At 38.8% G+C, this 27,878-nt stretch overlaps 2 protein-coding genes across 3 annotated transcripts in view; both read right to left on the bottom strand.

Moving 5' to 3' along the window:
- LOC111576790 (protein diaphanous homolog 1) overlaps positions 1 to 23,525 on the bottom strand; it is a 44,712-nt gene extending 21,187 nt beyond the window's left edge. Inside the window, exons 1-2 of one of the 2 annotated variants that reach the window (XM_055016693.1) lie at positions 22,738 to 23,525; positions 73 to 99 (exon numbers count right to left, since the gene is read on the bottom strand). In XM_055016693.1, the coding sequence (XP_054872668.1) occupies positions 73 to 99; positions 22,738 to 22,836 (126 nt within the window). In that variant the 5' untranslated portion in view covers positions 22,837 to 23,525. The remainder of the gene's footprint in view (positions 1 to 72; positions 100 to 22,737) is intronic. The other variant, XM_055016694.1, reaches the window with a different exon arrangement.
- Positions 23,526 to 25,670: 2,145 nt separating this feature from the next.
- LOC118471159 (small integral membrane protein 32-like) lies at positions 25,671 to 27,878 on the bottom strand. The gene is made up of 2 exons (XM_035953982.2): positions 27,152 to 27,878; positions 25,671 to 26,771 (listed from the first exon to the last, which is right to left on the bottom strand). The coding sequence occupies exon 2, from the start codon at positions 26,735 to 26,737 to the stop codon at positions 26,396 to 26,398; it is 342 nt and encodes a 113-aa protein (XP_035809875.1). The 5' UTR covers positions 26,738 to 26,771; positions 27,152 to 27,878; the 3' UTR covers positions 25,671 to 26,395.

Genomic DNA, 27,878 nt, shown 5'->3' with positions numbered 1-27,878 from the left:
TTATCTCAAACCACAATGACAGAAGGACGAGTCAAGTACACAGGAGATGGTGGCAAGCCGTAACAAACCTACCTCATCAGGAATCAGCCGTTTGAGTTTCTGTAAAAGATGACCGGATGAAAGGAAGAAAATTAGCAAGAAAGGGTAAGAAAAATCGACCAGATAGCAAGGAAAAGAAATGACAAGGAGGAGGAGGGAGAGAAAAATAAAGAATCCATTAGACAGAAATCTTTCATGACAGGAAACAGATCCAGGAAATTATCTTCAGATTTCATGAGTGATTCATAACAGGGCAGAGTGAAGGACCAAATAAATGGCCACAGTAATTCAGTCTAGCTCTTAATTTACATCTCCAGAGGACTAACAGATTTAAATTAAAAACATTCCAAGTTTAAGTAAGTAGGAATAATTGAAGGCGATCAGCAGTCAACAGTCATCAATTAACAAAAGTGGGGAAGAGGGATATCAGTGAAATTGTGCACAGGAGAAAGTAAAGTCAAAAGATCACCAATGCATCATAAAGAAAACCAAGTACTATCATGTCTTGACCACTAGATGTCAGGCTACATCCAACAATGTTTCTGTAGGACACAAATCAATCAAGTGTACCACTGGGCAAAACTTAGAAAACACATGCCATCACAAGGTCCATCAAACAGAATAATCACAACAAACATTAGAATCATAAAAGAAAATAGGCCCATCAACAAATAGTCAAATTAAAAATGACTGTTTCTGAGAATCTTATCAAAATTAAAGTAAGACAATAGTACACTTTGTTCTTAACTTTGCCTGCTATTAAAATTTAAAGGCAAGATGTTCTGCAAAACTCACAATAAACCTCAGGGTGCTATGTAAATACATATGAGACTTAAAAAGGATCAGTCTGGACAAAATACGCTTCCCCTTGGTCTGGCATCAAATACCGTAGTAGTGAACCTTGGGTTTTGGTAAGAGCTGCAGAGGTCTGAGGGTCAAGAGTCACAGGATGAAACACAGACCAGGATCAACTTTACGTCTTCTCATTTAAGAAATGCACATAGAGTAAATACAGTGCTACTGACAGATGTTTTTCTTAACCTGTTAGTAGCTCAACCATAGGTACAGAACAGCCCAAGCCTCCCTTAATCTAAATTAACTTCTAGACATAAGACACACTAGACCTTTTAGCAGCCTTATGATATGATTGAGGTAAAGCCTGAATGTGGGAAAAGCATGCACCTAAACCAAATGTTGCACTGAACAACAGTTGTATCAGATGCTTTCTGCTACCTATCTCTTTACAGTTTTTTTTTTTTTTTCAAAGTAAGTTAAAAAAAAAAGTGAATGGAGAGAAAGACTTATTCCTGCATTGCTGCACTCTGATCATGGGGAGAGCAGTCAAAAAGCACAAACAAATGTGGTGTTGCCATTCAGCCCACATAACGGAAATATACAGCTGACAGCAGGCATGGTGGATTCTGGGTAATTGCATGGGACACTGACTACTAGTCAGGAAGAATGCTGCAGAGATAGATGAGGGAGGAAGAGAGAAAACACTTGAATTTAACAAACTGTTCCGCTTTACAAACCACAAGTACAGTTAAAATCATATGCACTCGCAGACAATCTCCACTACAGTGTTTGAGCCAGGAATGCCATTGAGGAGTAAAACGGACCAACAACGAATGAGTTCAGAAACACTTTCAGAACCACTTTTAGTATCAAGGACTGCATAAATTGTATTATCCAAGTGCTAATCAGTTATCTAAATGGCTATAGCTCAATTAAGGGTCACAGTGGTAAGAATACTTCATAGATAAATTGTGTATCATGTCAAATCTGTTGTTCTGCACAATCAGTGGTCTATTATGTAGCAATTCATCAAAGAAAACTTGATAAAACAAAAATGTTTGACTTAGGTTTTAATTAAAATCAGCTGAAAATCATTACACTAGGGTTGGATATCATTTGCATTTTAACAATTCTGAAATGTATTTGATTCCACTTATTGATTCTAGTTCCTAACCATTTTCAATTCAAATTCTATGTTCTAACTTTTACCTGGAATATTGGGCGCTTACTATTAATACGATAGTACATTTTACAGATTATACTTGAAAACGTTTGCTTTAAGTAACAATTTAAATGCAGGTCTTTTACAGAGTGGAATTTGTTCTTTTATTTAAATAACGAATCTGAACACTGCTTCCAATACTGCTCATCTCTGTCTATAAAAGTAAACAAACCTTAACATTTATAGGAAATAATATAGTACATAAGCTTTTTAACTACTCAGCACAGTCACAGCCTAGAAAGTGGTGTTGTAGACTAGTGGATTTGTTGTGAGTCTCTCCTGGAGTGTGACTCAACCACAGTCACATGAAAGTGTTGCTATAAAGGGCAGTAATGTTACTTAGTCAGACGTAATGTGTCAAGAGAAACAGTTAATGAGTCTGTATGTTATGTTCACCGTCACAGAAAAGAAATAAAGAGTCCTTTGTTCATGCCATGCTACTTTCATGTCCTCTTGTGCAGCAGAGCTGTGTGCAACACTTCTGACCATACGACAAATATTTGCAGCAGAAATACACCTAAGTATAAAGTAATTGTAAGCACAGCAACAATGGTTCTTTTCGAATTTAATTCGTTTTGGAATCATTAAGCAAAATTGAAATGAAAGATTCCTTTAGAATCTCACTTTTGGAAGCAGCTGTTGTTGTTGGAGCCAGTCCCCACTGTCCAGCCCTACATTAAACTAAACAAAAGTTTTATAAAAACATGATGTGATCACAGAATAATCCACTTGAAGTCCATACACAATAATACAGATTTATTCCCATGAGACCCCTTCTGTGTTACTATTAGTAGTATAATACCAACATAAATATCTGCAATAATGTTTGCGAGCTATAGCTGCGTAGTATCACTTAAAATCAATATTACAATTAACTGCAATATGTACATCAATAACAATGAACAATTATTAGTGTGTATGGGTGTGTGTCTGAGTGTGCATGAGACAAAGACTGATTACACACCAACTCAGTGATTAGTTGTTAGACAGGTAGAGTAAGCCTGGATTTTGTGAAGGTATAAGAAAGTTAAGTCCAGTCTACAACATGAAGAGGAGACCTACTGCCTGCATGAAGTAACTAATTTATTCATTGTTTAATTATGATATCAAAATGAGAAAAATTGGGGTAGTAAGAAAGTCGCAATGTTGATTAATCAATTTATTCCGGTATCTTCACTGCTCTACTGCCACCTCAACTGATTCTTAACAAAACATTGTAAATTAAGGTACTAAGGTACTAACAATTCTGCTTCAGCAAATTCATGTTTTTAAAATAACAAAAATTATTAACAAAGCCAAAATCAACATAATTAATCAACACCTATTCTGATGGCTCAAATTGTTTATCAACCAAAAAAAAAAAAAAACGTAAACTTTGTGCTAGTTGCAGAATCACTGATTTATTGTTTTTGTATATGTAATACTTGTGGGTTTCATACTGGTTATTATTATTTATTTATTCATTGATATAAAACTAGATCATAGATAATCAATATAAAAATCCATAATGAAAGTCTAGCTTACAAGGCCTCTGATGGATTTTCCTTTAATTTAGACCAAATACCAAACTCACAAAACTACTTCATTATAATTCAGAGGGTTCCTGAAGCACAGGCTGCCAGTTAAATGAGCGGATTCTTCTAATCATCCACAATGAGCTCATCAGATGAAGTGGTACATGTGTCAGACTCCCATTTCCTGCAGTTTGGGTAAACACTAAGGCACCATCACCTCACAAGCAACTTTTATATAGTGACCATGTTATAATGTGGTTACTTTACTCGAGACACCTAACGGCAATCAAGTCTGTATTCAAGACTGCATCTGTACAATCTATCCAGTGAGTAATGTTCAGTGAACAGTGTAAAAAGCTTTGCATACTCGGTAAATTTTCCAGCTTCCCAGCGATACCTTTGCTCTGTGTTTTCTTGTGATGAGCAAGCAATTTATGATGTTTTAATTAGTCTCAAAACCGCCACACATACATATGATGTGAGCACAAAAAAAACAGTTTCAACAAGTGGAAACCCACTTTCTCAAGGGAGCATGTGTACTCTGCGAGTGCACAAAATAGTATCTGTGAGCGGAAAAGCACACGCACAAGGGAACATTTGCGTTCCCTGTGCACAATTGTGGTTCCGCGACGAGGTGTGACAAGCCTGATGTTCCCTACACAGTTGTAACTCCACAGCACCTGCCCTCTCATTAAGTTGCAATTTGAGACTTTGAAGGTGGGGACAGTGGCTGATGTCTGCTCCTTTCATTAATCACTTTCAACAACCACAGTCTCCTGCCTGTCTTTGACCCTTTGACCTACATAAATCATCCAGCATGTTTTGGTTTTTGAATGACGATGATGATGTTCAGGATTAAAGCATTGGCATATATTTTTTTATGGCATTAATGCAGGTTGTTTTCTCCTGACCAGATCCTTGCTTGTGTTGTATCTACTCTCAGATGTGCATCGCTTTGGATAAAAGTATCTGCTAAATGAAATTGTAGAAATGAAATCGCAGAATGTATTACATTCTATGTAGACACTGATACCTCTCTGTGATTTAAAAGAATTGGAAAACTACAAACTGTTCAAATTATAATTTTTCTTTACACCTCGAAGCATGTACACTTCACTACTCTAACAAGCTGTGGGGGCCTGCAGTGGTCCACCAGATAAGTAAGAAAAAGAAAAAAAAGCTGTGACTATTGAATAGTATCAATCAGCAGCTACAATAACCAATCAACACTATTCCTATAACCAATTCAAGGAGCAGAGACATCTGCCCCTGTCCACGCCTCCAAAGTCTCAAAAGTCAGGTTGAGAAGCAAGCAAGTGTTGAACAGCATGTAGGGAGGGTCAGGTTAGCACACCTCAAAATACCATGCTTACGAGACCATAATCGTGCAGGTGGATCTGAAATGCTACTTTGCAATTGTGTTTTAAGATTTGTGGGGTGCTCAGTCACCTGGATTTATGTACATAGTTTCTGAGACCAATGAAAAGACACATTTAACAAAACATCTATCAGGATAGCATATTTTAAAAAATGGAGAGCTGGGGTTAGCAACAAGCCTGCAATGTTGCTAGTTCTGCCAAGTTAATGTTTAAGTACCTGGATTTCCTACTACTGGAGGAGTTTCATCCACTACCACTGTGGGGTGTTTCATTTTTAATCACTTTTTAGTATTCACATCATAATCAGTGTCTTCATTTGCACTATAATATTCTGTCAAATAATACTTTCCTTCTGGTTAATTGGAAATTGCCAATTACCCATTTGACTGTATTGAAGCCAGTTAAAAGGTTACAACACAGAACAGTGTTTCCTAAAATGTAATCGAATAATGATATGTATGATCACAAACAATAGGAAAATATAAGGGGCAAGATGAAAAGGATGAATCTAGAAATTTAATGTATACGAGTCACTACATTTCTGATTACAGGTGCAATCAAGAACTAGAACAGCTGCAAGTGTGGTGTTTATTTACAAAAGCAAGAAGTCAAGAGTGTTGCACTGATTGCTGCTTTTCTTTTTTCTTTTTAAATCCAGAATAAAACCCTTGCAGTGCCCCAAAGAAAAACCCTTACAAAACACCCACACCTGAACTGACACCCACAGTAAATATAATGGTCCTACAGAGAGCATATTATATAGGCCTAGGGAAGCAGAAAAAATAAGGACAGAGAAAGGGCTCCATCTGTGAGAGCGGGCAACTAAAGAGAAACAAATCAGCATTAAACTTATAACAGTAATACAATCAGCTAGTCACCCATTGCTCCTGATGTTTCCAGAAGTGTACACACCTGCACCTATCCCTGCACACATATATTAAATAGCAGGTCTTGAGAGTGGCAAGAAAGATTATGTTAATCGGAGCAAGAATGAAAGCTAAGCAAATGCAGAATAAGAGAAATAAGAGTGGCCACCTCATAGGCAAGTGCAGAACCTACAGTTGTTAGATGATCACTCCAAATTGGGACACACTACTGTAATACTCGGGCTGTATAATATGAAAAAAAACAAATGCAAACAGTTGTTACAAATGTGAAAATGATGCAACATATCTTGTATTATTTCTAATGGCTACATTTCGCAATTAGGCTTTACCACATCATAGCAGGAAAACTGACTGACTGACATGAACTACCTACACTTAGTGGAACTCAGCCATCATTAAGGTAATAAATTAGGCCTGTGTAAAAATATCTGCTATAAAAAAAAAAGGTCTATTATTGGGTCGGGTTGGGAGTCTGGCAATCTTACAATTCCATTTGATTCAATAAAAACAATGAGGGTAATTTCCTAGTTCACCGTATGCCAAAATCCTGACTCCAGCATTTTGCCAATGAACAGACAACAAACACAGAAAGGTGTGAGAGTATACAGCTAGTTTATTTAAATCATAGAGGGCTGTGCAGTTCATAAATTTATCGATTTTTTCTTATAGTTAGACACTTTCAACTATTTCTAGGGCACTGAGCATACTAACAGCTCAAATGCCAGAAAATTAGCAAGACATTTCACTCTTTAAACATTTTAATGTGTTGATTATTGGATTTTAAATGGATGTAATTACAATTTTTCCGACCAATATACACTCAATAACAAAAGCACAAAAGTGTTACTGTTAAATTATTGTTCAGTACGGCTATGGCTCAGGTGTTCAATGGTGGGTGAATGTGTGTGTGAATGGGCCAATGAGAAACACTGTAAAGTGCTTTAAGTACCACTAAGGTAGAAAGGCGCTATATAATTGCAGACTATTTACTATGTACACGTTACCACAAAGGCAATTTAATTTTTGTTCTAAAAGTATCCAGCAGGCAGCAGTTTTCTATAAAGCAGAGACCTATACAGTGAGGGTATAAACACTATTGTACACACATGCATGGTAATGCTTGGCTATGATGTCAACTGATTGAAATGTGTCAGGCTCTAATAGAGTTGGGAGTATTCATGCACTTTTTTTTTAGTTTTTAGGATTACAGTCACTGGACTGTACACAATCCTGGAATGAAGCACTAGGAAATGCCCTTAGTAATTAACTGTGCTCAAATCTGCTCAGATGTGCTCATATCTTGAAGTCAAACTTAAGTTGGGTTAACATATGTTTAGGTTTTGTCAGCATGATTTACTTATCAGTGGTCACCTGCCAAGAATTTGTGAAAGTCTCTTAGTGTACCACATTTTGATGGCTTTGATTCTGTCTCAGGCTTGCCAACAGTATACTTTGTCTAACTATGTCGTGTCACATCTGTCCAAAACAAAAAACAAAAAAAAGAACATCAAAGATATCAGGACTGGCCAGGGACCTCTTACATGTTGTGCACATGAAACGTCTGGGGGGTTTTTTTGTTTGTTTTTTTTGGTTTTTTTAATACTCAATTGCAATGTGACAGAGGTAACAAAAGAATGACAATAAAGATGTCCCTACCAATATATACAGGCTTGGATTACATTTATACAGTGGTCCTAACCAACTTTAGACTTTTAGTCTTTAGTTCATAACACTGGTTTAGTCCGATGACCTTACAGATGTTTACAGAAATAAAGAGAAAAAAAATACCTACCTTGTTTACTATTTGTAATAGGGAATAGTTGTAAATGGGTACGAAGATTTACCTTAGTAACGGTTAATTCAATTATGCAGGTGTACAGAAAATCACCAGAAAATATCTTTTTATAAAGCAACATGAATATTTTGAGGCAAATTTAAATGTGTCACACTGTGCATTTCTGGGGAAAAAAACATTTTTATGTCATATTCATAGGTTCAGACACACAGTAAACATTTGCTAAAATAAAAAAATCACCTATCTCTTATCTCTTATCATATTACTTCACAAAAACAAATATGAAATAGCTTAAAACACTGCAGTTCTTTCCCTAATGTGCTAACAAAATTGAAACATTTTAGCCAAAAGAGTTGTGACAACAAGCACTATGGAGTAGACTGCTTTGTCTGAAAAGTGTCCAGATTAGGTATGTGATTTTCTGCTGTTACCTTTTTCTCAGGCATGCAACAGTCAAAACTGCTAGGTATCAATTCTACATCTGTGTGTTTGCATGTGAACATGGACAAAGATAGCAAATACATTATAACTGACAGTGATTGGTTGTTTTTTATTCTGATAAGTTTTCATTGATGAAGGTGTAGTACTGGTCAGGCCTCTCTAGAGCATTAAGGGCAGGCTGTTGATAACTCTATTGCCTTGGAGACTGAGTCATGTGGAGAACCCAACAGACATGGTGGTTACATGAATGTGTGAAGAAGACAGGTGAGGTACCAAGTATATGGACTGTGGCTGTGGGAGGAAATAGAGCGGAGATGGAGATGAATAGGGATGAGTACAGATGACCAGTCTGTAATTGGTGATTAGTGATACCAAACTGATTAGAACTATAGTACTGATAAGCTCAGGAGCATTCAGTATAGCTACTAGTATCTTAAAGTTATTTGTTTCTTTATTTAGCGTTCAGTATTTTTATTTGCCCACTGTTAAATTAACTTTTTCCCTGCATCTAATCTTCTACTAACGATGTACTTGTTAGTATCGTCATTCTCGACTATGGGGGCTTACTGCAACAGAACTATAAAAAGTGCAAGAATAGCTATGTTCTATAGTGGAAAATCTGGCAACAAAAGGAATAACATGCTACATATTTCAAGCATTGTGCATTTTCTGGACAAATGGACTTGCTGGCTGGCCCTACAGCCAGGCCTCTCATTGGCCAGCAAGTTCACTTTGCGTATCAATTTAAACAGTCAACTCAGGTCAATATAACACTCTTCACAGTGATTAACTTTAGAAACTAACACTGGCATCTAAAGTTAAAGCACTAACTTTAGCACAGCTGGCTGTGGTGGTCCCACTGTCTTCCTGCTGTCAGCACTCAGCAACTGTCTGCTATGACATGCTTTCTTACATCTGCTGTTTCCCGTTTTGAAACATTAAAGCTACAAGAGGTCATGTAGTATTTTAAGCTGCTACTTTTACCACAAGCGCCTGCATGAGCCTCTGCCATTGCATGGAAACCAGTAGTTCTCATGCACAGAATACTTCAATAGCCATAAGTTAATTTTTGATTCTCACTTCCTGCCAGTGACCTTTAACATGGAGTTCCGTCATTTGGCAGTTTTTTACAAAAGAACTGAGAGCACATTAAGCACTCTGGAACTTAGTTATAGATTTTAATCCCATAAAATTAAAGGAAAATATCAACAAGTGGACTGTAGAGTATCAATACCGACAAGTCTTACCAAATCAAATCTGGTACTAATAAAGTTGTAATAATACCCATCGCAACTAATGAAAGTACTTGAGAATGCACATTATTCCTACTGTGTAAGTCTGAAGAAAAGTAAGTGCAATACCTGTATTTCATATTTGACAACCTCTAACCAATTAACATGAATGTGAAGAAAAAGACTGTGGCGGTACTGTGCTGTATGTTCGGTGTGTCATCTTGCTAACCATGCTGAGCTAATATTGTGTAATATTGCTTACAGTGTTGCCATGGCTACATACTGGGTGTACAAGGGAAAGCAGTACTTTGGCAGGCACACCCAGAAACAATGAAAGTTTTCTACATATCCAGCCAAAGCAGGAAATTACTAACAACCCTGACTGTTTCAAGATAAAACCCTTCCTTCTGACATTAAAGAGTTCACTTGTTCTTAAGCTCAAAAGTTTTGATAGCTTTAAGTGTGTTCAACCTGAAATATCCTGAAGAAAAAAAAGGTGACCATTTTCTTTGGTCACAATTGTCTATTTGAGCATTGACAGCTGCTTATCGACACATCACAGGTCATTTACAAATTCCAAACAACCTTTAACAGGAAGAAATACAAAGAAACAAAAAGAGGGGAAGACAGCAATATTATTTACCATGCCTGTGAACTCAAGGTGTCCACTGCTCCCTGCTGAGGTGGACATCATTCAATACCTCAACAATCTTCCCTAAACAGCACTTTTTACTGCTCTTATATGACTCACTGACCCACACATGCGAGGTGCATTTGAGCGCACTGATTGTGTATGTGTGGGACATTATGATCGTCAGTTGAAGTGGGGCATGTTTGCTGCATGACTGCTCCTTGTCCCTGGCCTACTGTGGTGAATGGAGACACAAATTCCACCTCCAATCCACTCCCTAGTTTGTATGTTATATGAATGTGAGCATTATTCCACACCATGAACAACCTTTAGCACTGTTTAGGGCAATCCCACCCGCTGCATAAGTGGCAGTCCAGACTGTACCATAGAAAAGTTTAAGAAATCAGCTGTTAGCTGATCTTTAAGGGCAGTGAGAGAATTAACAATACGTATATTTGCTAAATACCCAGCTATCCAGTGCTTTAGTGGCCATTGCTTTGAGAGATACCAGCTAGAGCTGTCAGAAGAAAATATTCTACTAAAATTGAGAACAAAATCCTACAAAAGTAAGCTGAAGTAAGTTGAAATTAAACTGCTGCAAGTATTTACAGAGTTCTAAACAGTACAATCTCTTGCTTCAAACCACTACTAGAAATGCATGCATATCATTTAAAATGTTATTGCTGCAGTGGTCCTTGTCATTCTAGACATCTCCAGTGAACTTTTTTTTTTTTTTTTTAAACACAATCTCGTACCCTTGACTTCACTGACCAGAAGAACCAACACACGCACAATATCAGATAGGGACTGTCTGTTTCATCCTTTATCTGTTTCACCCTTTATCTGTAACTTTCCAAAACCAACCATCTGACATTCATATCCACTTGATCCCATGATTAGCTAGCAGTGCAGAGGTGAGAGAAGAGTGAATCACTGTACTTCTCTTTCTAGTTGTCTTTTTTATTTGTTAGTCAACAGTTTGCAACATTTTCTATGTGTATAGCATCATGTAACAGTATCATGTCTCCGTAGAGAAATTCTATCTTTATGATGACCAGCTCGTCACTCTGCCTCTCCATGTGGTAATTTGGATTAAGTAAAAACACAGTTGATTTCTGGTGTATTTAGACAACGCCGCCATAAAGTGGACCAAATACTGCATAGCTGTTAATTAGGGAAAAAAAAGGCTTCAAAAAACAATTTCCATGTAACATATTAATAGATCTTCATACACTACATAGTTAGAAATGCAAAGCCAATTATGCTTTGCTTAATTTATTATTATTATTTTTTTATGGTTATTATTATTGATATTCATATTGATATTAATCCTTAATCCTCATCATCCTTGGTGTGGCTTTTAGGTAATGCCACACACCACTGGAAAGCATTCTTGTGGGAAAACCAAGCTGACACGTGCACATGAACAATCACAACAACAAAGATGAAGCAACAGACACCAACAACCATATAAGGTATTATGTTTAAAACAATAGAAGAAGGAGAAAGATCTGAGTGACAGACAGAAATAGCAAACAATTCAATTATGTGGGGGTGGCGGCCTACGTTTATAAGAAAACAGGAACAAAACAAAGATACAGTAAAATACAATGGTCAGCCCCCCAACTACCACCTTCATCTTGATCCTGCTGGCGGTATCAACAGTGAATATGCCACCATCACTAACAACAAAGAGGCATCAAAGAGGTTGCTTTATCCTCACTATTCATAAGTGACCAAACTGTAGCTTCAAGACAGTAGTAGACAATGCCAATTAGAAATCCTGCAATGAATAACTTCACATTTGACATTTCACAAACCACATTATATTGGTTAATTTTTTTAATTTCAAAATCAACTATGATGGTAAAAATCACTTGGCTATGAATGTTCAGGTATAGTTGAAGAAATAAAGTTGAACAGAACAGCTTTATACATCCACTTGCAAAGTTAACACAAAATACAAAATGACCATCAAGAATATTAAGACTAGTGACTGGGTTGAGGGTACACTTTTGGTTTCATTTTAATTTGTGCAAGTGAAAAATGCTAAAACTTCAGCATACTACACATTTCTTATGGTCATTTCAATACAGATAAAACAATTTCTGTTGGTGGGATGCTATGCTTTCAGAGTTACTTGAATAATGGATGCACCTAAAGGATCTGAGTCTTAGAATTGATGAGACTGCCACAAAGCACATTTAAAACCTTCCGCCTACACATTTCATATGCTTACCAGCAGAGTGGAGCATCCATCAGAACACATATCACAGTAACATTCATCACAAACAAAATTAAGTTCACATACTGTGCAAAAATCTCAGAATTTCACCTTCATCTTATAACAGGAACTGGCACTTGCCACCCACACAGAAATACATCACTGCCTAAGGAAGGGAGGTGATAACAAAGTACTTTTACCTCCACTAAATTATAATGGCTTACATGACAATGCAATATGCAATTTTAATAGCATTAATGCCATCTCTGAGTTTTCTTTCAAATACAATTTTTATCTTCATGAGGATGTTGGCTGTTCTCTTGGATATGTCAAGGCATCTGTTCAAACAGGACACGAGGAGACTCATAATGGACAATACTAATAAAACATTCTGCTTAGTCATTAGAAGTTTATTTCTTTACATTTTGGTGTATGATCAGCAAATATGCATACAACTTAGCATAACATTTGCTTGGGAAAGATTCAGAACTTCGATATGACATATAATCATTGCAAGTGACACATATCCCCTTACCAATACATGTCAAGTATGATATTTCCCTAATCCTGTAACTCCATCAAATTTAGATATTACAATGTGAAGTAACAAGACCATAGTGTTAATCTAGTTTCCTACACTCCTCAACACAACATCTCAGGGTGTGCAGGTGTGTCCAGCAGTGAAAGTGTCTACAGTCATGAATGCCAAAGTTTTACTTAATTCCCACTAACAGACATAAAAGTGCTGTCCCTCACACACAGTTGTGACAACAGCACGTAGGCCTATGCTGTTTACAGTCATGGTGATACACAGAGCAGTCTGAGATTAGCTGTAATCTCTAAAGGAAAGACTGGGGAGTGTCACAGAGGAGGAATGACACTGTAATCCTGACTAAGCTCCCCATACACAACATAGGTTAGACAGTATTCATATCAGTGAGGATCATTCTACTGGCCTGTCTATCCAACTCACTGCTGGCTGTGGAAACGGTAGACAGAAAAGGGCATATTATATACAAGGAGGCTCCCTTCACACTGCCTACTTTTACAGATAAGAAATTTATTGGAAAAGATTTAAAGGAAAACAGTATTACCCTGCAAAAATTTATCCTTATTTATAACTAAAAGATCAAAATACACATTGTAGTAAAGATGAAACCAAACGCACTGGTTGTCTCCTCACCACTTTTCAGAGTATTCACACATATAAATTTAAAAAGCTAGGACACCAAGGGCTGCTATTCATTGTGTACAAGTCTTAGATTTGCAACGCTGTGTCCGTCACTGAGTTCAACAGACTTTAAGCAAATATCCTGTGGCGTAATGTGAGCAACAGCCAGGTGAGAGCCAATCACGATCATCTCGATTCCAGTTAAAATGAAAGCAGAGAGTAATTTACAACTTCACTAAACAACGGAACTTCAAACAAAATGGAACAATATCTGATTGTTGCAATCTCCAGATTTCCAAGCTGTCATCAGCTTTTACAGAATAGTAGCAACTTACGAAGCAACATGTCTTAGCCAGTTCAGCCTTATTATCCATCACAAACACAAAACTTCACATGCACACACACACATAAATTACTGACTGACTGACCCATTAATCATAAAACTATAGTGAGAAATGTGAGAAATTAAAGGCAGCTGACCATGTGAAAATAATAACATGTTTTATAAAGTTTATTTAAACAAGATATCAGCAAAACACCAGTAGCACAATGGGAGAAAATACATGACATTTTACAAAGCTTAGAAAGACATGATGAATTGATGACAATATAATGAAAAGTCACAGTTCAAAACTCCTTTTGCTGCTCTGGCAGTTTTGTCACAACCTCAAGAGAAGAGAGCTAATTAGAGACGCTGCAGCTAGAAAGCATAAAGCAAATCCTACTGCATGCTTCACTTCTAGGAAATGAGAATTCAAAAATGCTGTCCAGCTAGTGGTCCGTACATATTTATTTTGTTGAAACAAAAAGCAATCAATCGGGAATCCCTATTGTAGACCTAAGGTTGAGGTCAATGCAGGGACAGAGGAGTCACATAGGTCCAACAGAGGCCACCACTATGGTTTCCATTTTATCTGATGAGATTTTGAGAATATATGAGACTTTTGCCTATGCTCCACTGCAGTGGAGGTAGATGGAATTGATTTTGGCCTTTATTGTATATGAATTGATCACACTTATTGTAATGCATAGTCACTCCCAAAGGTCCATTCTTAGCCAGGAAAAGTCATATTTGTGGTAGTCAAAGTATGAAACAATAATTAAACTCAAAACTCAATGGCAGGCACAATGTCTCGATTTATTAAAACACAGTTCTACTGTGCTGTCAATCTGGCTCTATAATGTTTCAGACCTGTCCAGTTGGCCCCACTGATAAAAACCCTGCTCTATGTTTTAACATCATCAAGGTCCCTAAAGGATCTTGGCCTTCAGATTCCTAAGGGAGAGTGTCAACATAATTACGAGCCCACCGGTACCTTCTACCACAATTGATGGAAAGGGGGGACTGACAGCGATAAGGGCAAGCAATAATGGGGACGAATAAGGAAGCATCCTGTTCGTTATTTTTGCACAACTTCCTGTCACAGCCCTCAGAGTTTGAGAAATAATATTACAGGGTGGAAACACTAATGTATCTGTGTGTATGAGTAAGCACGCCTGCATGTTTTCACAGTTACAGAAAATAAGAAAAGTAAGATTTAACAGTTCAGTAGAGAGAGAGAGAGGTGGGGGGGGAGAGAGAGAGGGAGAGAGAAGGGGGGAGAGAGAGAGAGAGCTTCAGTAGACAAGCCTTTTTGTAAACTTTAAGTGAACAGACTTTGCAAGTTGTAAGTGCCTTTAGGTGGTGGCAGATGAAACTGGCTGTGGTACATATTCAAACGCCCTCAAGCAGCATTTGCACATAAGGGGAAATAAGTATGACAAAGAATGACACACAGAGAAACTAAATGCTGTATTTCCCCATCAGGCTCTTTGCATCACACTACAAAACAGATGCAAACACCTAAGCCCCACTTGAAGCAAACACAGACCGGAAGACATGATTTTGTGCACATACAGCACACTTGGTAAAATTGTCAGTTGCACCATATGACAACAAGGGAGTGTTACGACAATGACAGGTTGGTTTTTGTGAGAATATAAGTTAGTTGGTGAGAGACCCAACTCTGCTTTCACCATCTCTTAAGCAGTCATTCATCATTCTGCCACTGTAGGCATTGACATCACCATTTGCACAGCCTAAAAATAATGTATTGAATCTGTTGTCTTGTTAGGTAAAAGTATGACAGTATGCCAGAAGGAAAAAGAAGTAAGAAAAGAAAGAAAAAATATTTCAAGCATGTAGAATGCTGTCATAGGAATTTGGACTATTAGACAGAAAATACCAAACCTATCCTTCATGCATGTTCATGGGAGCACAAAACAGACTAACATTTTTTACAGTCTCTCAATAAGGATCGCTTAAGGAAAATACAATACTTACAAAGTGTGGGCAATATAGATCAAGTCTTCTATTACACTTTGTGCAGTTTTACTAGGGCTGACCTTCAACTAACAATTATTGTCATTATCTATTCATTTGTTTGTGATTTTGTTTACTCTATAATTTTAAAAACTAGTGAACAAATGTCCACTGCAATTTTCTCGCAAAACTAGAAAAGCACTCAGAGAGCGCAGTACTCCACCAAGGCTGCTCAGTCGTTGTATCATTTCTGATGACTGAAATCTTGAACAAATTTGTGGCACCCTAGCACAGAACCATCCCATGACCTAAGTATGTAATGGGCGGCGGGAATTGATGGGACTTGGAAACACCCCCACAGTTTAATCAATTGTTCCCTGTGTCATTTCTGATGGATAAGTCCCAATAAGTCTGCAATGGTCAATTTGTAGTAGGATCACAATTATGTGATCACAATCATGTAATCCTACTACAGGCAGTTGCAGGCAGCTGTCGTAGTGTTCACTTGTAGTCGTAGATACAGTGAAGCTGTGCTGCTATCTCACAACGATACAATAAACTTAAACAAAGCCGTGGATCCAGACTATGAGCCGCATCACTGCCAAAATCTAATCAGTTGGTCCTTGTGCCATTTCTGACCTTCCCTGAAAATTTCATCCAAATCCGTTAGCCCATTTTTGAGAATGTTGCTAACAGACAGACAAACAGATGGACAGACAAACGTACGCCGATTGTCACACAATTCCACCGCGTTCCTTGGCGTTGAAATATCAGTGACATTGGCGAATATTCTTACTGGACAGTTAAGGCACTCAAATGGTCACATAACGTCAAGAAGAAACATAAATAATGTTCCATTGTAAAAATCAAACCTATCGACTATTCTGAAGTCTATTCTGCAGTATAAAATAAAATCTCAATTAAAATCGTTTCATATTTGATTTAAATGAACGATTGAAGCAATCAGTGCAATTTCAGCTTTGGAATGGCACTGCTGCCATCCTCGCTTCTTGCCAACATTGAAGATATCACCATCTTATTTGAACAAAAATTTAGAGGAAATGTCACTCAAGAAAACCGACCAGGAACACTACGCTAACTCCACATAATGGCAGAGAACAGAGGAGTCATAGGTTTCGGATGCCCTGGATGTTCTAAACGCATAGCTTGAGTTAATACATCACACCAGATTAATATATATCACACACTGTCTACCTAGTTTTATAGGCTAACCCTACTATCATGATATACCTGGAGCCTTGCCAAACATTCCAGGTAGAATTTACTCTCTCAAATTTCTGCTCCAGGAGTAAGTAGAAATTAATATACTACTTTGACAGTAATTGTTTGGAGCATATCAAGCAGACGTCTTGTGCAGAAACAAACTTCCTGCTTCACGCTGTACCCACAAAGTGTCTTTTGATGTACAGTAATCAGGAGACACAGGCTCCTAAAGATAACTGCTGAAGTCTGAAAGAAAACAACAAAAAAAAAACCACCAAAAACAGACAAAAAAAAAACAAAACACGAGATTCTAACAACCACCCAGGTGAAGGTGAGATTCCATTCCAAGTGTGGTATTCAGTAGTGTAGTGGCTCCGCATTCCACCGTGCGCCTGCCTCAACAAATTGGTCACCAGCACCTTTATTACACAACTCAGCTCTTACATCCAGTCAGAACAAGCTTCACAGAAAACAGCTGTTCCTTTTTGATATGTGGAGTACAGTAAAAACACAGTAATTATCATGCCCATCCATGAATGATTATTCCAACAAGCGTCTTAATCGTATACGATTACTGGTGTCTGGACTTGCTGTTTTGTCTAACTTGGGGATGAATGTAAAAGTATTGACAGAAATCAATTCTTAAGCATCCAAGAAGTAGTGCTGGTTAAAAATAATATTTAACCCCAACTGTCATTTGAATGATCCAGTACTGATTCTCTTGAAATTGGCTGTTGCATCTGCACCTCTTATCATTAAACGTGTTACATCTGTGCTAAATGTTATGTGTATGCAGTGAATATTTGTTGTAAGCAAGAAGTTTTATGGGATTCTACATTTCTCGTAGCTAATCCAAAGTTCGTAATTCTTCCTGCGTACCACTGCCAAACAGCTACACCAGCTTGCCAGCTATATGCCGATATCAGAGCTGTCTTGTTAAAAAAAAAAAAAAAATCGTCAGCAGAAAAATCATGGGCAGACTTACAGTTTCTACATGTCTGTGGTCAAAATAATAATGAAAGTAGATGTCTGTACTGATTTGAATTATCTGGTACTATGAGAGCATGCGTAAATAAATGGCACAGTAATTTTCCTTCTAAAAAATATGTCTAATAATGATGTCATAGCAAGTGGGACCGTTCTTTTAGTTATTTAGTTGATGTAGGTTTTGCAGTTGCCCAAAACACCCAGAAATTTGTTTTTGTTTACATCACTCTGTGTGCTACTTACAGCTTCATAACAGTGCTGCTCATTTGTTGAATGTGAAAGAAACGGGTGTTTCTGCAAACAATGCTGAGAAGAACTTTATTCAACATCTGTATTTATTAAACTAAAACATCAAGAATTTAATCAAACTGACTTTGTGAATCAAAACTCAACTGGGAGATCAGAGCCAACATACCAAGAGGTCTCTGAATGTTAATCAATCCTACTTTTCATTAAATTAATTTTATGTGTACATTTCCTTTGAATTTCCATCGCAGTATTGATCTCTGTATGTTACAGCATTCATTCATACAGCACTGCTGCCCACATCAGATCAGTTATGTCACACCAGGAGTTCTATTTTTGACTACTAATGTACAAGACTTGCAATTAAATCACTGACTCAGAGTGTGACTACAGGTATAACATGCCTGAATGTTTCGAATATAGAGAAATGCTGCAGAAATTCTCTGCTGCATGATTCAGCACGCATTTACCCTGTAACCACAACTTTTTAGAATCAAGTCAGTAATTTTAGCTTCACGCCACCTGTAACTTGTTATTATCACCGACTAGACTCTCACTAATGCACATTTTCTGTCTTCGGTAATCTTCTTATCGGCAACTCTCTTTTCTACCTTCTTTCCCACTCTTTCTTTTGCTTTTTTGTCACACTTTTCTCACTCCCTCTCAATTTGTCTCTCTTTTTCTCTCTCTTCCTTTCTCTCTTTGCCTCCCCCAGTTCCTGCTTTCTGATGGCTCACTTGCTTTCTTTGCTCAGCCTTGCTCTCTAAAACACCTTCGTTCACTCTGAGCCAAGAGGCCCCTGCCACTAGCAGTCCATTAACCACTCCAGTTTCACGCTGGCACTCAGTCATCCTATTCTTTAGCTCACAGTATGCTCTTCTTCCCCTGAGATGTACAGAACAGGAAACCATGTGTCTGTGTGTGCCTAGGTGTGTGTGTTGGGGGAATAAACCAGACGTGTAAAAAGAAAGAGCCAAAAGAGACCCATTTTGTACCAAAGCAAATTTTTAACTGCTCTACTAGATTCAGACCACTTGAGTCAGACGTGTGACTAAAGAGTCATGACCTAACTGCTTTAATTTGTGGAGTTATCATAAATGAAGCATTTGCTGAGGTAGTTCCCCCAGGATGTAATGTAGGTGCACTACTGCACAAAGGCATCTGCATGCACAAGACTTTATGCTTGAAGGAAGATGCACTTATCTTTACCAATAATCAAACCTCTAATGATAAAAACCAACATATTAACCTGTGTTTAACACTTAAACTCATGCCCAGCGATGATAATTTGGGCACTCAGTTACAAAACCACATTCAAGTCAGACAGACACAGAGAACAACTATCCCATTAATTTAATTTGCATTTTTAGTTGCTCTTGTTGTGACATGGCAACAGATCATATAATGTTCTCTAACAAGACACTATACGTGGGTACATATGTATATATCACAATTTGATTTGTTTTTGGTTGCACAATGCAATTCAAAATTATTCTTAAAGCATACATTTATTTATCTCATGTATTTTCTTATCCTAAGTCTACATTCATAATAATATGATTATTGATATAAAACAGTCAAATAAATCACTTCCATTATCTTTTATTAACATGGCAGAAGTAATACAGCTGGAGCGCTAAGACTGCATGCATGATTAAGTCAGCATATTTTCCAACTCTGTGAATATTCAACAAGAGAGGAAAATATGCTCTGCTTCGTTTGGCATCAGCTACAACAGGTTGGTCTTCTTCCCGTTCCAGACAAACTGTAATATGCATTTCCATGTGTGAGGAAATGTTAGAGGCAAGAAAATAAATTACAATACTGTATGATGATTTTCAGAATTATTACAGTAGGCAATATTCTTCATGATTAAAGTGTATTTATGTATGTCTCTGACAGCGTTGAATCGTTTCCAGTTCTAAAATTACAGGTGAGAGTTCAATTCATTGTAGCAAACTGACTGAAATGACAACATGAAATAACCAGTAAATAACCAAATAATCTAAGAAAATGCAACAATCTCTCAGAAGCCTCAGAACAACACATAAGTTGTCTGACTCACTCCAAATAGCAGTTATTAGTCCTTGTGACACCTAACATTCCTTATCAGGGTCCAAAAAAGTCTGTTTCTATTTGAGAGAATTCAGCAAATACTATACTTAAAAAAACCTAACCCAACCTCTTAAATTCGACAAGGTGACCCAGAGCCAGAATCTGTGATCTCAAATTCATCTTGTATCCCAAACAGTTATCCAAGGCAGTGATCCCTGGCTAATCCACACCAGCCTGCCTGCCTGCTGGTTTGAGCTGGCACGTTTATGTCAACAGCATTCTTGGATGCTGATCCTTTCAATCTTTCTGAGTCTGAAGAACAGAGATAGCTCTTGGGGAACACAGCTAAAATGACCCGCCTTTGGTTTCAAACTAAATACTCATGGTATGTTCTGCTACTGATGTGAGCGCAGCTAATAATGTTAATCATTCCTGCTAAACATAACTGCAGGTTACATCTACCAAAAGCCAGCCAATGTGTGAACTGAGACTGACTGACTGACAGACACACACATGCACACACACACAGCAAGGGAGCATTACACCACTACAATATTTTTTTGTGGGGTAGAGCTGTTGTAATCATTACAGGGCTGATTTTGAGGGCAGGAACCATCTGATGCACTCAAATGTGATTGAGCAGAATACAAAAATAAAAATAGAATAAAGTAGATATATTAAAGCCAGTCATTAATTCTGCATTCTATAAATGGCGGTACTATTGTTTTAAAGGTAAAGTAGCTGAAGTTATTCAAACAAAATAGAGCCAGTCATTAATTCTGCATTCTACAAATGACGGTACTATTGTTTTAAAGGTAAAGTAGCTGAAGTTATTCAAACAAAATACGAAATGAAAAAATCATCCATCCTATCTGTTTTCTCCAAAAATGTGACTGTGTCTACTAATAGAAATGACAACTAAAACTATTTCACCAAGTCCCAAATGAAACAACACACATTTGCACAAAGATGATTTTTGGTTAGAGTACCCAGAGGCACACGATGTCTTTTGTGTCCCATTACGTCATTATCACTGGAATGCCTCAGAGGAGGTGAAAGAAAAGCATGATGAAGTCATGGATAAGTCACTGTCACACACAAGATAGCTGCAAGCTGATATCACACTGTAGGTAAAGTACAACAACCATAACTCTACAATCCTTTACCTCTATATCAGTGCTGACCATGGTGTAATAAATGTTCTGCCACAGTGGGTTCATATTTCAGAGTTAGTGGTGTACTGAAGTTAAGGACATTCCTCTTTTTAAAGTAGGCCATCTTGCTGCAAAGACACAGGTGTGCACTGACACTTTCAGACATCATGCATGCAACAGCAGAGTCATGTATGCACTGTTATCTCTTAAACATTGCACAACTGGTTTCTTTCAATGACTCATGTTTACTTGTAACCCTACCTATTTTTAAGTATAAATGAACCCTACTCTAATACTATGCCATTGATGACCATAAAAGTTTCTTTAAATTCATCGATTTGTCAGTCTTGTCTTTAAATCCGGCTAAAAAGGCTGCATAAGCACAAAACTATATGTTCAGTACAGTACGAATAGCTTATCAAAGCTGTGCATGCAAATTTGTACAGTTGCATAAACTGTAGTACTGTGGCAGTCTTTGTGTTCAAAACTACGCCTTTAACAAAGTCCAACTACATACCCAACTGCTTGGCATACATGCCCAAATAGTACTATTTACGTGAAAGTAGAAATTATATAACAAAAGCCTTGAACAAACTGTTCTGTATTTAATCGTGTGTCATAACAATCTGTTTATGCTCATTCCTGTCAGCAGAATATAAAACACCTTAAACTAGGGGAAGTTCTAAATTAGGATCAATAAAAGTTCTGAAAACTGTGAAAATAATGGTGTGTGTGTGTCAGAATTGTTTATTTGTTCATCCTCTATGGTTACCGCTTGTCACTGCACACAATATCAGTTTCCACCTGTTGCCAGACATGACTAAGGAGTTAAGTTACACAACAGTTTGCTTTGGCTGATGACAGACATCACTACTGGTGACTCTTCTGCCATCTAGACAGCACACTGAATCACACATGCTGACACAGGCAGGTAGAAACCCAATGATTAAGCCACTTTTGATTAGGTCACCTTGAGAACATTCCTGCCACACCTCACTGTAGAAAGCTGGTTCATTAATTTAACACAGTTCTATTTAAACGTTTTTGTCTTATGTAGTGATCAAAATACCTACAGTCTAAACTGGTATATGTACTTGTACAAATGGATGAGTTGTGAGTTGAGCTGCTGCAATTCAACAGGACTGCATAGATTAGAATTTGTTGCAGTTTGTCTTCAACATGGACTGTTTTACTGCTACTTTGACCTAAATTGTGAGTCATACGGTGAAACAATTCAAACTCTATTGACAGCTGGTCAACAGCTTTAGGGGGTGAACGTAATTACAGGTATGGTGACAGTTTGTTGCCTTGTAGCTTCAACTGAAACTTGAGGAAGAAAAATGTAACCATCAGTGGAGTTTGGTGCAACACTTTTGGGTCCAACTCCAGTGACCGTTTGCTGATAAAGGTACAGCAAGTTGAAGTCGCGGGATACTCACAAATTTCTTTTTTGTATCTCCATCCTCGTAGCTCTTCTTTGATTTCTTGTCCTTCTTCGGAACAGCAGCCGAGGCAGAATTCCCCGTGTGTTGATCCATATTTGAAAGTTAATCCGTCTCCTTGAATTGGGTGTCAAAACAAAACACGTGTAGCGATAATCTCCCTGCTCCCAGCACAAAGCTAATGTTTCTTTAACTTGCGAAAAAAAGCCGACTGCTAATTCCCTGGGGCCTATACTAGTGGCCCGGCTAACTAGCCACAATTAGCACCGTGCTGCTAGTGATTTGGTAGGAAGCCAGCTACACCAAACGACCCTCTCGCTAAGCCGCTTGTCTGTACCACTGAGGGAGGGAAATTCAAAGCGCAGCCCAGCGTCCTCTGTGTGAAAAGTACGAAAACAGCCTGTTGCTTCTATGAAATAAAAACGAAAACGCTACTCTTCAACTTCCCACGTGTAGCACAACACAATGTTTTTCCAGCAATGTGAATTTTAACTCCCGAAAATATGCGGCACTAACTGAGCTAACGTTAGCTTCAGCTACGTTAGCTTGGGTAAAGTCTACGCTGAAAAAAAAAATTATTCCTCTTCCATGAGTTGTCTCGGCGACCAAAACACGGGCGACGAGTTGGTGTTATGGGTGACTCGGGTTGACTTTGCGTCCCAAGTTATTTTCCATGTTTGCTGGAAGTTTCGTTAACTTTTTAACCCCTGGGTGACAGCGGGGGAAGCGACTACTTCTCTAGCGTTAGCGGAGTCTTCCTGTTCTCCTGACAGTGCGGTCAAAGCTGGTTGGGGAGGAGCCTGCGCTGCTGCTACTGCAGCTGCACCTGAGAGGATTTAAGTGACAGCTCCAACTTCACTGCACCCACATGCCTCACCTCAGGGTGCACAGACCGTCAACGTCCCCAGAGACAGTGCCCGGGTTTGCACTACACGTTTTGACTAAGAAAGATTGCTGTGTTTGCATGGCAGCACGAGCCAAGAGTTGTTTACCTAGGATAAGAAACACTAGGGATTATGCCACAATGCGTGGTGCCATAACTGTGTTAATCTAAAATCCACAAAGAAAAGAATAAGGAAGGAGTCTAAAATCCACACAGAAGGTCAATTCAGATGTCAACAGAGTAGTGTAGTGAATTAAGCCACCACCAGCAGGCAGCACAGGCCTGTTGATCTGAATATCTCAGCTGGAAGGAATGACAGCATCAGTGCTGGTAGGTACTAAATATACTATGGAGATACAAAGTGAACAACTCCCAGCACACATGATTGAGCTTAACAATAACCGCTGGCACTATTAATCAACCAGTAGCCAGTCACTGGAAATAGCCTACTAGCTTTACAGCTCAGTACCAAATGATTTCAAAGTAGAAAATATTTCTAGAGGCAATCTGAGAAGTTATTTATTTTTATATTTTTTGCCATTATTGTTTATGAATTTCATGTAGCTCATCATAAAAGCTCCATGAGAGAGTGTATGGCCTGTGGGCTTATTAAAGACTTATGTAGTTTGATCTCCTCTGCCGGCCTTGCCTCTGTTTCTCCTTTCACTTTATAGAGTCTTCTCTTGGAGACTCAGATTTTTTTCATCTCCATGATTCTTATTCTCTCAAAATTGAGGTGCACGATTGACCACAACATCTCTACTCAGTGTTCTTAGGTTTTACACTCCATGATAACGTGCAGGCAATTCATTTTATCTTGCATATTTTATGCAGCTGAGAGATCCTTCAGTGATAAGGCTCCTAATGAAATGTGGGTCATTTTTAACCTTCCTTTCTGAAGAAACCAGACCGGTCTAGCTACTTGATTTCACTCTCTATTTAGTACAGGTGCTTTTCGTATTGTTAAAATCTGACATTTTATACATGTATGGCTTGGGCCCTTTGCCATTTTCTACTATATCTATATTGTGCATACAAATAACCAGACTTTTGGCTCCACCATGTGGTTAAAATATACATGGCAGATGGTGCACTGTCACCAGAACTAAAACAGCAGGAAACTTAATGTACTAGTAGGAAGTCATTGTGATACTTTCTGTAGTTCTTTATCTTGATCCCCATGCATGTATTCAGCTGAAATATACAAAGTAATTGCAGTGACCTAAATTGTTAAATCAAGAAGGCACATTGCCCATTCTCCTGAATGTGCTAAATAATTGCCCAATTCTAAGCAGAATGTCTTCCAAATAACATTTATTTGGTCATCCATTATGAATCCAGCACTCAGCAAATGTGGCCCTCTGTCTCTTGTAGCCTAATGTCTTACTTCAGGGCTTTTGAAATACAGAATTTATTTTGATTATACCACAGACAAAAATCATCAGCGTGTTTAGCTTGTCTCAGTGGAATTTTACATTTCAGATGAAGCATTTAGGAGATACTGAATGAATGTTCAAAAATGATTTTTGACTCCAGTTCCCCTGGCTTGTGTAATTTTGAGATATAATATCCAATACTTCAAATGCAGACAGACAGACTCTTGGTCGCAGACAGGCACCAACCTGAGAGCACACACATTACACACACGGACACAAGCACACGCACACACAGGCACAGGATTATAGAGATAGGCTCATTCTATCTGTCTTGGTATGTGAGAGATATTTTCCAACAACAAGATTGGAGAGGATTTGTGCATCACCAGTGGCACTGAAACAGACAACAGTTTGGTTTATCGCGCATGACTCGTCATACTTCAGCCTCAAGTTTTCATTCTGTGGATATTGGCGTTATAAATTGTAGGCAAGAGGTTAATTAAAAGTGAGAGTGTACGATAAGACATTGCAGCCCTATGGCACTCGTAAAAATGCCTCTACAGATGTATGAAATGATAAACAATTGGCCCTTCACATCAGAAGCTGCAGCATCATTTTCAGTATCATTATTCACTTACAGGTGCACAGACGAAAAGACTGCCACTTCAATGTACATTTGAATATCTTTATGCAGCGATATAGGTCTACAATCTGTCATTTAATCATTTTTACAATGGACTAAACGTTGGAAATCATATGCTGAATGTTTCATTTCACAAGACAAGACAGTTCAGTTACAGTCTTACAAAATATTTTATATACACACTACTGTAGACCTTTTCTTGGTTGACATGGTGAGTTGCATTCTCATGAAAAGAAACACATTCTCTTTGACAGTGCCAGTGTCAAACACTGTGAATTTGGACCTGAACCACAGGAGCCAGGTCAAATTTGTAGGCAATTAGATGAGTAAATAGGAGCCTGGGAGCACACTGTAAAGGAATAGATTTGTTTCCACTTTGGGAGCACAGGAGGGTTGCGGCAGATGATGGATTGTTTCACATTTCAGCTATTAGTTACCTGAAAGTACAGGGCAATGAGTCACTAATTTGATCAGGAATCACGCTGTTTTCTTTCCACCTGCTGTAGACCCACAACACTCTGAAGTGTTATTTTGGGGGTGGGATGGGAGTGTGGGTCATAGATTAGAAAAGTGGGCAACATGTGCCACAATCAAGTCATTAGATTCCAGGTTATTTAGGCCTTAACGTGTCCAAGACAAAGAAAAAGGCAACAACATAATGTGTCCAATATGTGCAGCAGCAGTTCAAAGGTAATCCTTAACCCCTACTAAAGGAGTCTCACTAAAGAATCCCAGAGGGGTCTCTCTCTTTGCCTACTTGTAGGAGGTCCGGGCCTCTCTCAGTGACCTGTCATATGGCATGGAGGCGAAGAAAGAGTTCCGGAGCTGGCAGTTGATGAAGAACACAATGAGCAGCACCAACAGGAAAAGCAGTAGGCACATGACTATGTAGGTGATCAGGTCCGGTTTGTGGAGCTCGCCCTCCCGGAGCACACCTCCCCCTCTGCCCGTGGTGGGTCTCAGGAGAGCGGCCACGCTCACCGAGCCGCCGTGAGATGCGTTCAGGGAAGAGGGGGCGTGCGTGGTGGACTGGGCCATGAGCACCAGGTCGAAGTCTGAGGTGTCGGTGGAGTTGAGGAGGATCTGCCTCAGCATGGTGTCTGTCGAGCTCACCGGCTGCGTCGGTCGGCTGTAGAGTGAAAAAAAAAAAAATACACAGAGAAGGTTATGAAACCTGCTGACCCCTTGCTCAGGCGGGGCGTCGTATTTGTGATCCAGCAGCACTGATAAATAGAATCAGGAGTGATCACTGAGACAAAATTCAGCAACTGCTTTAAAGGATAAGAATTGTATGATGCCTTTACGCGCATTCAGAATACCTTGATGTCTAAAAAGGTCACTGACTCAAAATCTGGACAGTTTGTACAGATCAGGACCACACGTGAACATGAAAACGCCACAAAGTAGGCTGGAGTCACAGTGAAGTACCTACTAACTACACACTCTTTGAAATGTCATGTGAAAGTGTGATTCTTGCTCTTTGTAAAATCCCACAGCAGCGTCACTTACTTTGGTGTGAGCTCCGAAGAGTTCCGCAGGTGAGCTGGAAAAGACAAAATCTCGGCTCCGCATTCCTCAGCGTCCCCGGCTCTGTCTGCTCCAGCGCCGCCAAGGACGCGCCGTGAAGAAGTGGCGGGTCGGTAGCCTCAAACCTGCGCCCACAGACCATACATCGCAGAGTGGGGATACTAACACGGCGTCTACCGTCACATCAAACAGAAGTGGTCAAATCCACATGTGAGGGCATGATAGGGCCGCTGTTAAGCAATAAATAGCCAATTTCCACTTGTTGGCTTTTAAATCCAAAACCGTCCTGTCTGCCACGCGTGTGGTTGAGCACAGACGGCGTTTTCACAGACTAAGTGCTGTAACGACATCCAAAGGACTGTAAGGTCCGGCAGAGGAGGTGAAGTTCAACGACGACGCACGCATGTCCTCTTGTGCGCCGTGGTGCGCAGTACCACAAGATCGCCTGTGGTTGTGCGTACGGGGCGCAGAGGAATCAGGAGCGATTGCCGACCAATTTGATTGTCCTTTTATCCAGTCAAGGATCGATGCGTGTTGAATTGAAACTACCTACGGTCTGCCCTGATTTGCTCATCGACCCAGTGCCACTAAAATGAGGTGAAAGGAGGGATTAATGGAGGACAAAACACAGTCGCACACCGCGCGTGAACTGTTTCCTATCTTCTCCCTGGGTTGCATGTGTGTGACAGAGACAGAAGGAGAGTGAGTG

The sequence above is a fragment of the Amphiprion ocellaris genome, chromosome 13 (genome assembly GCF_022539595.1).
Source record: "Amphiprion ocellaris isolate individual 3 ecotype Okinawa chromosome 13, ASM2253959v1, whole genome shotgun sequence".
NCBI classification, from domain to species: Eukaryota; Metazoa; Chordata; class Actinopteri; family Pomacentridae; genus Amphiprion; species Amphiprion ocellaris.
Note: the sequence above shows the minus strand (reverse complement) of the source record. Positions and strands in the feature narration are given on the sequence as shown.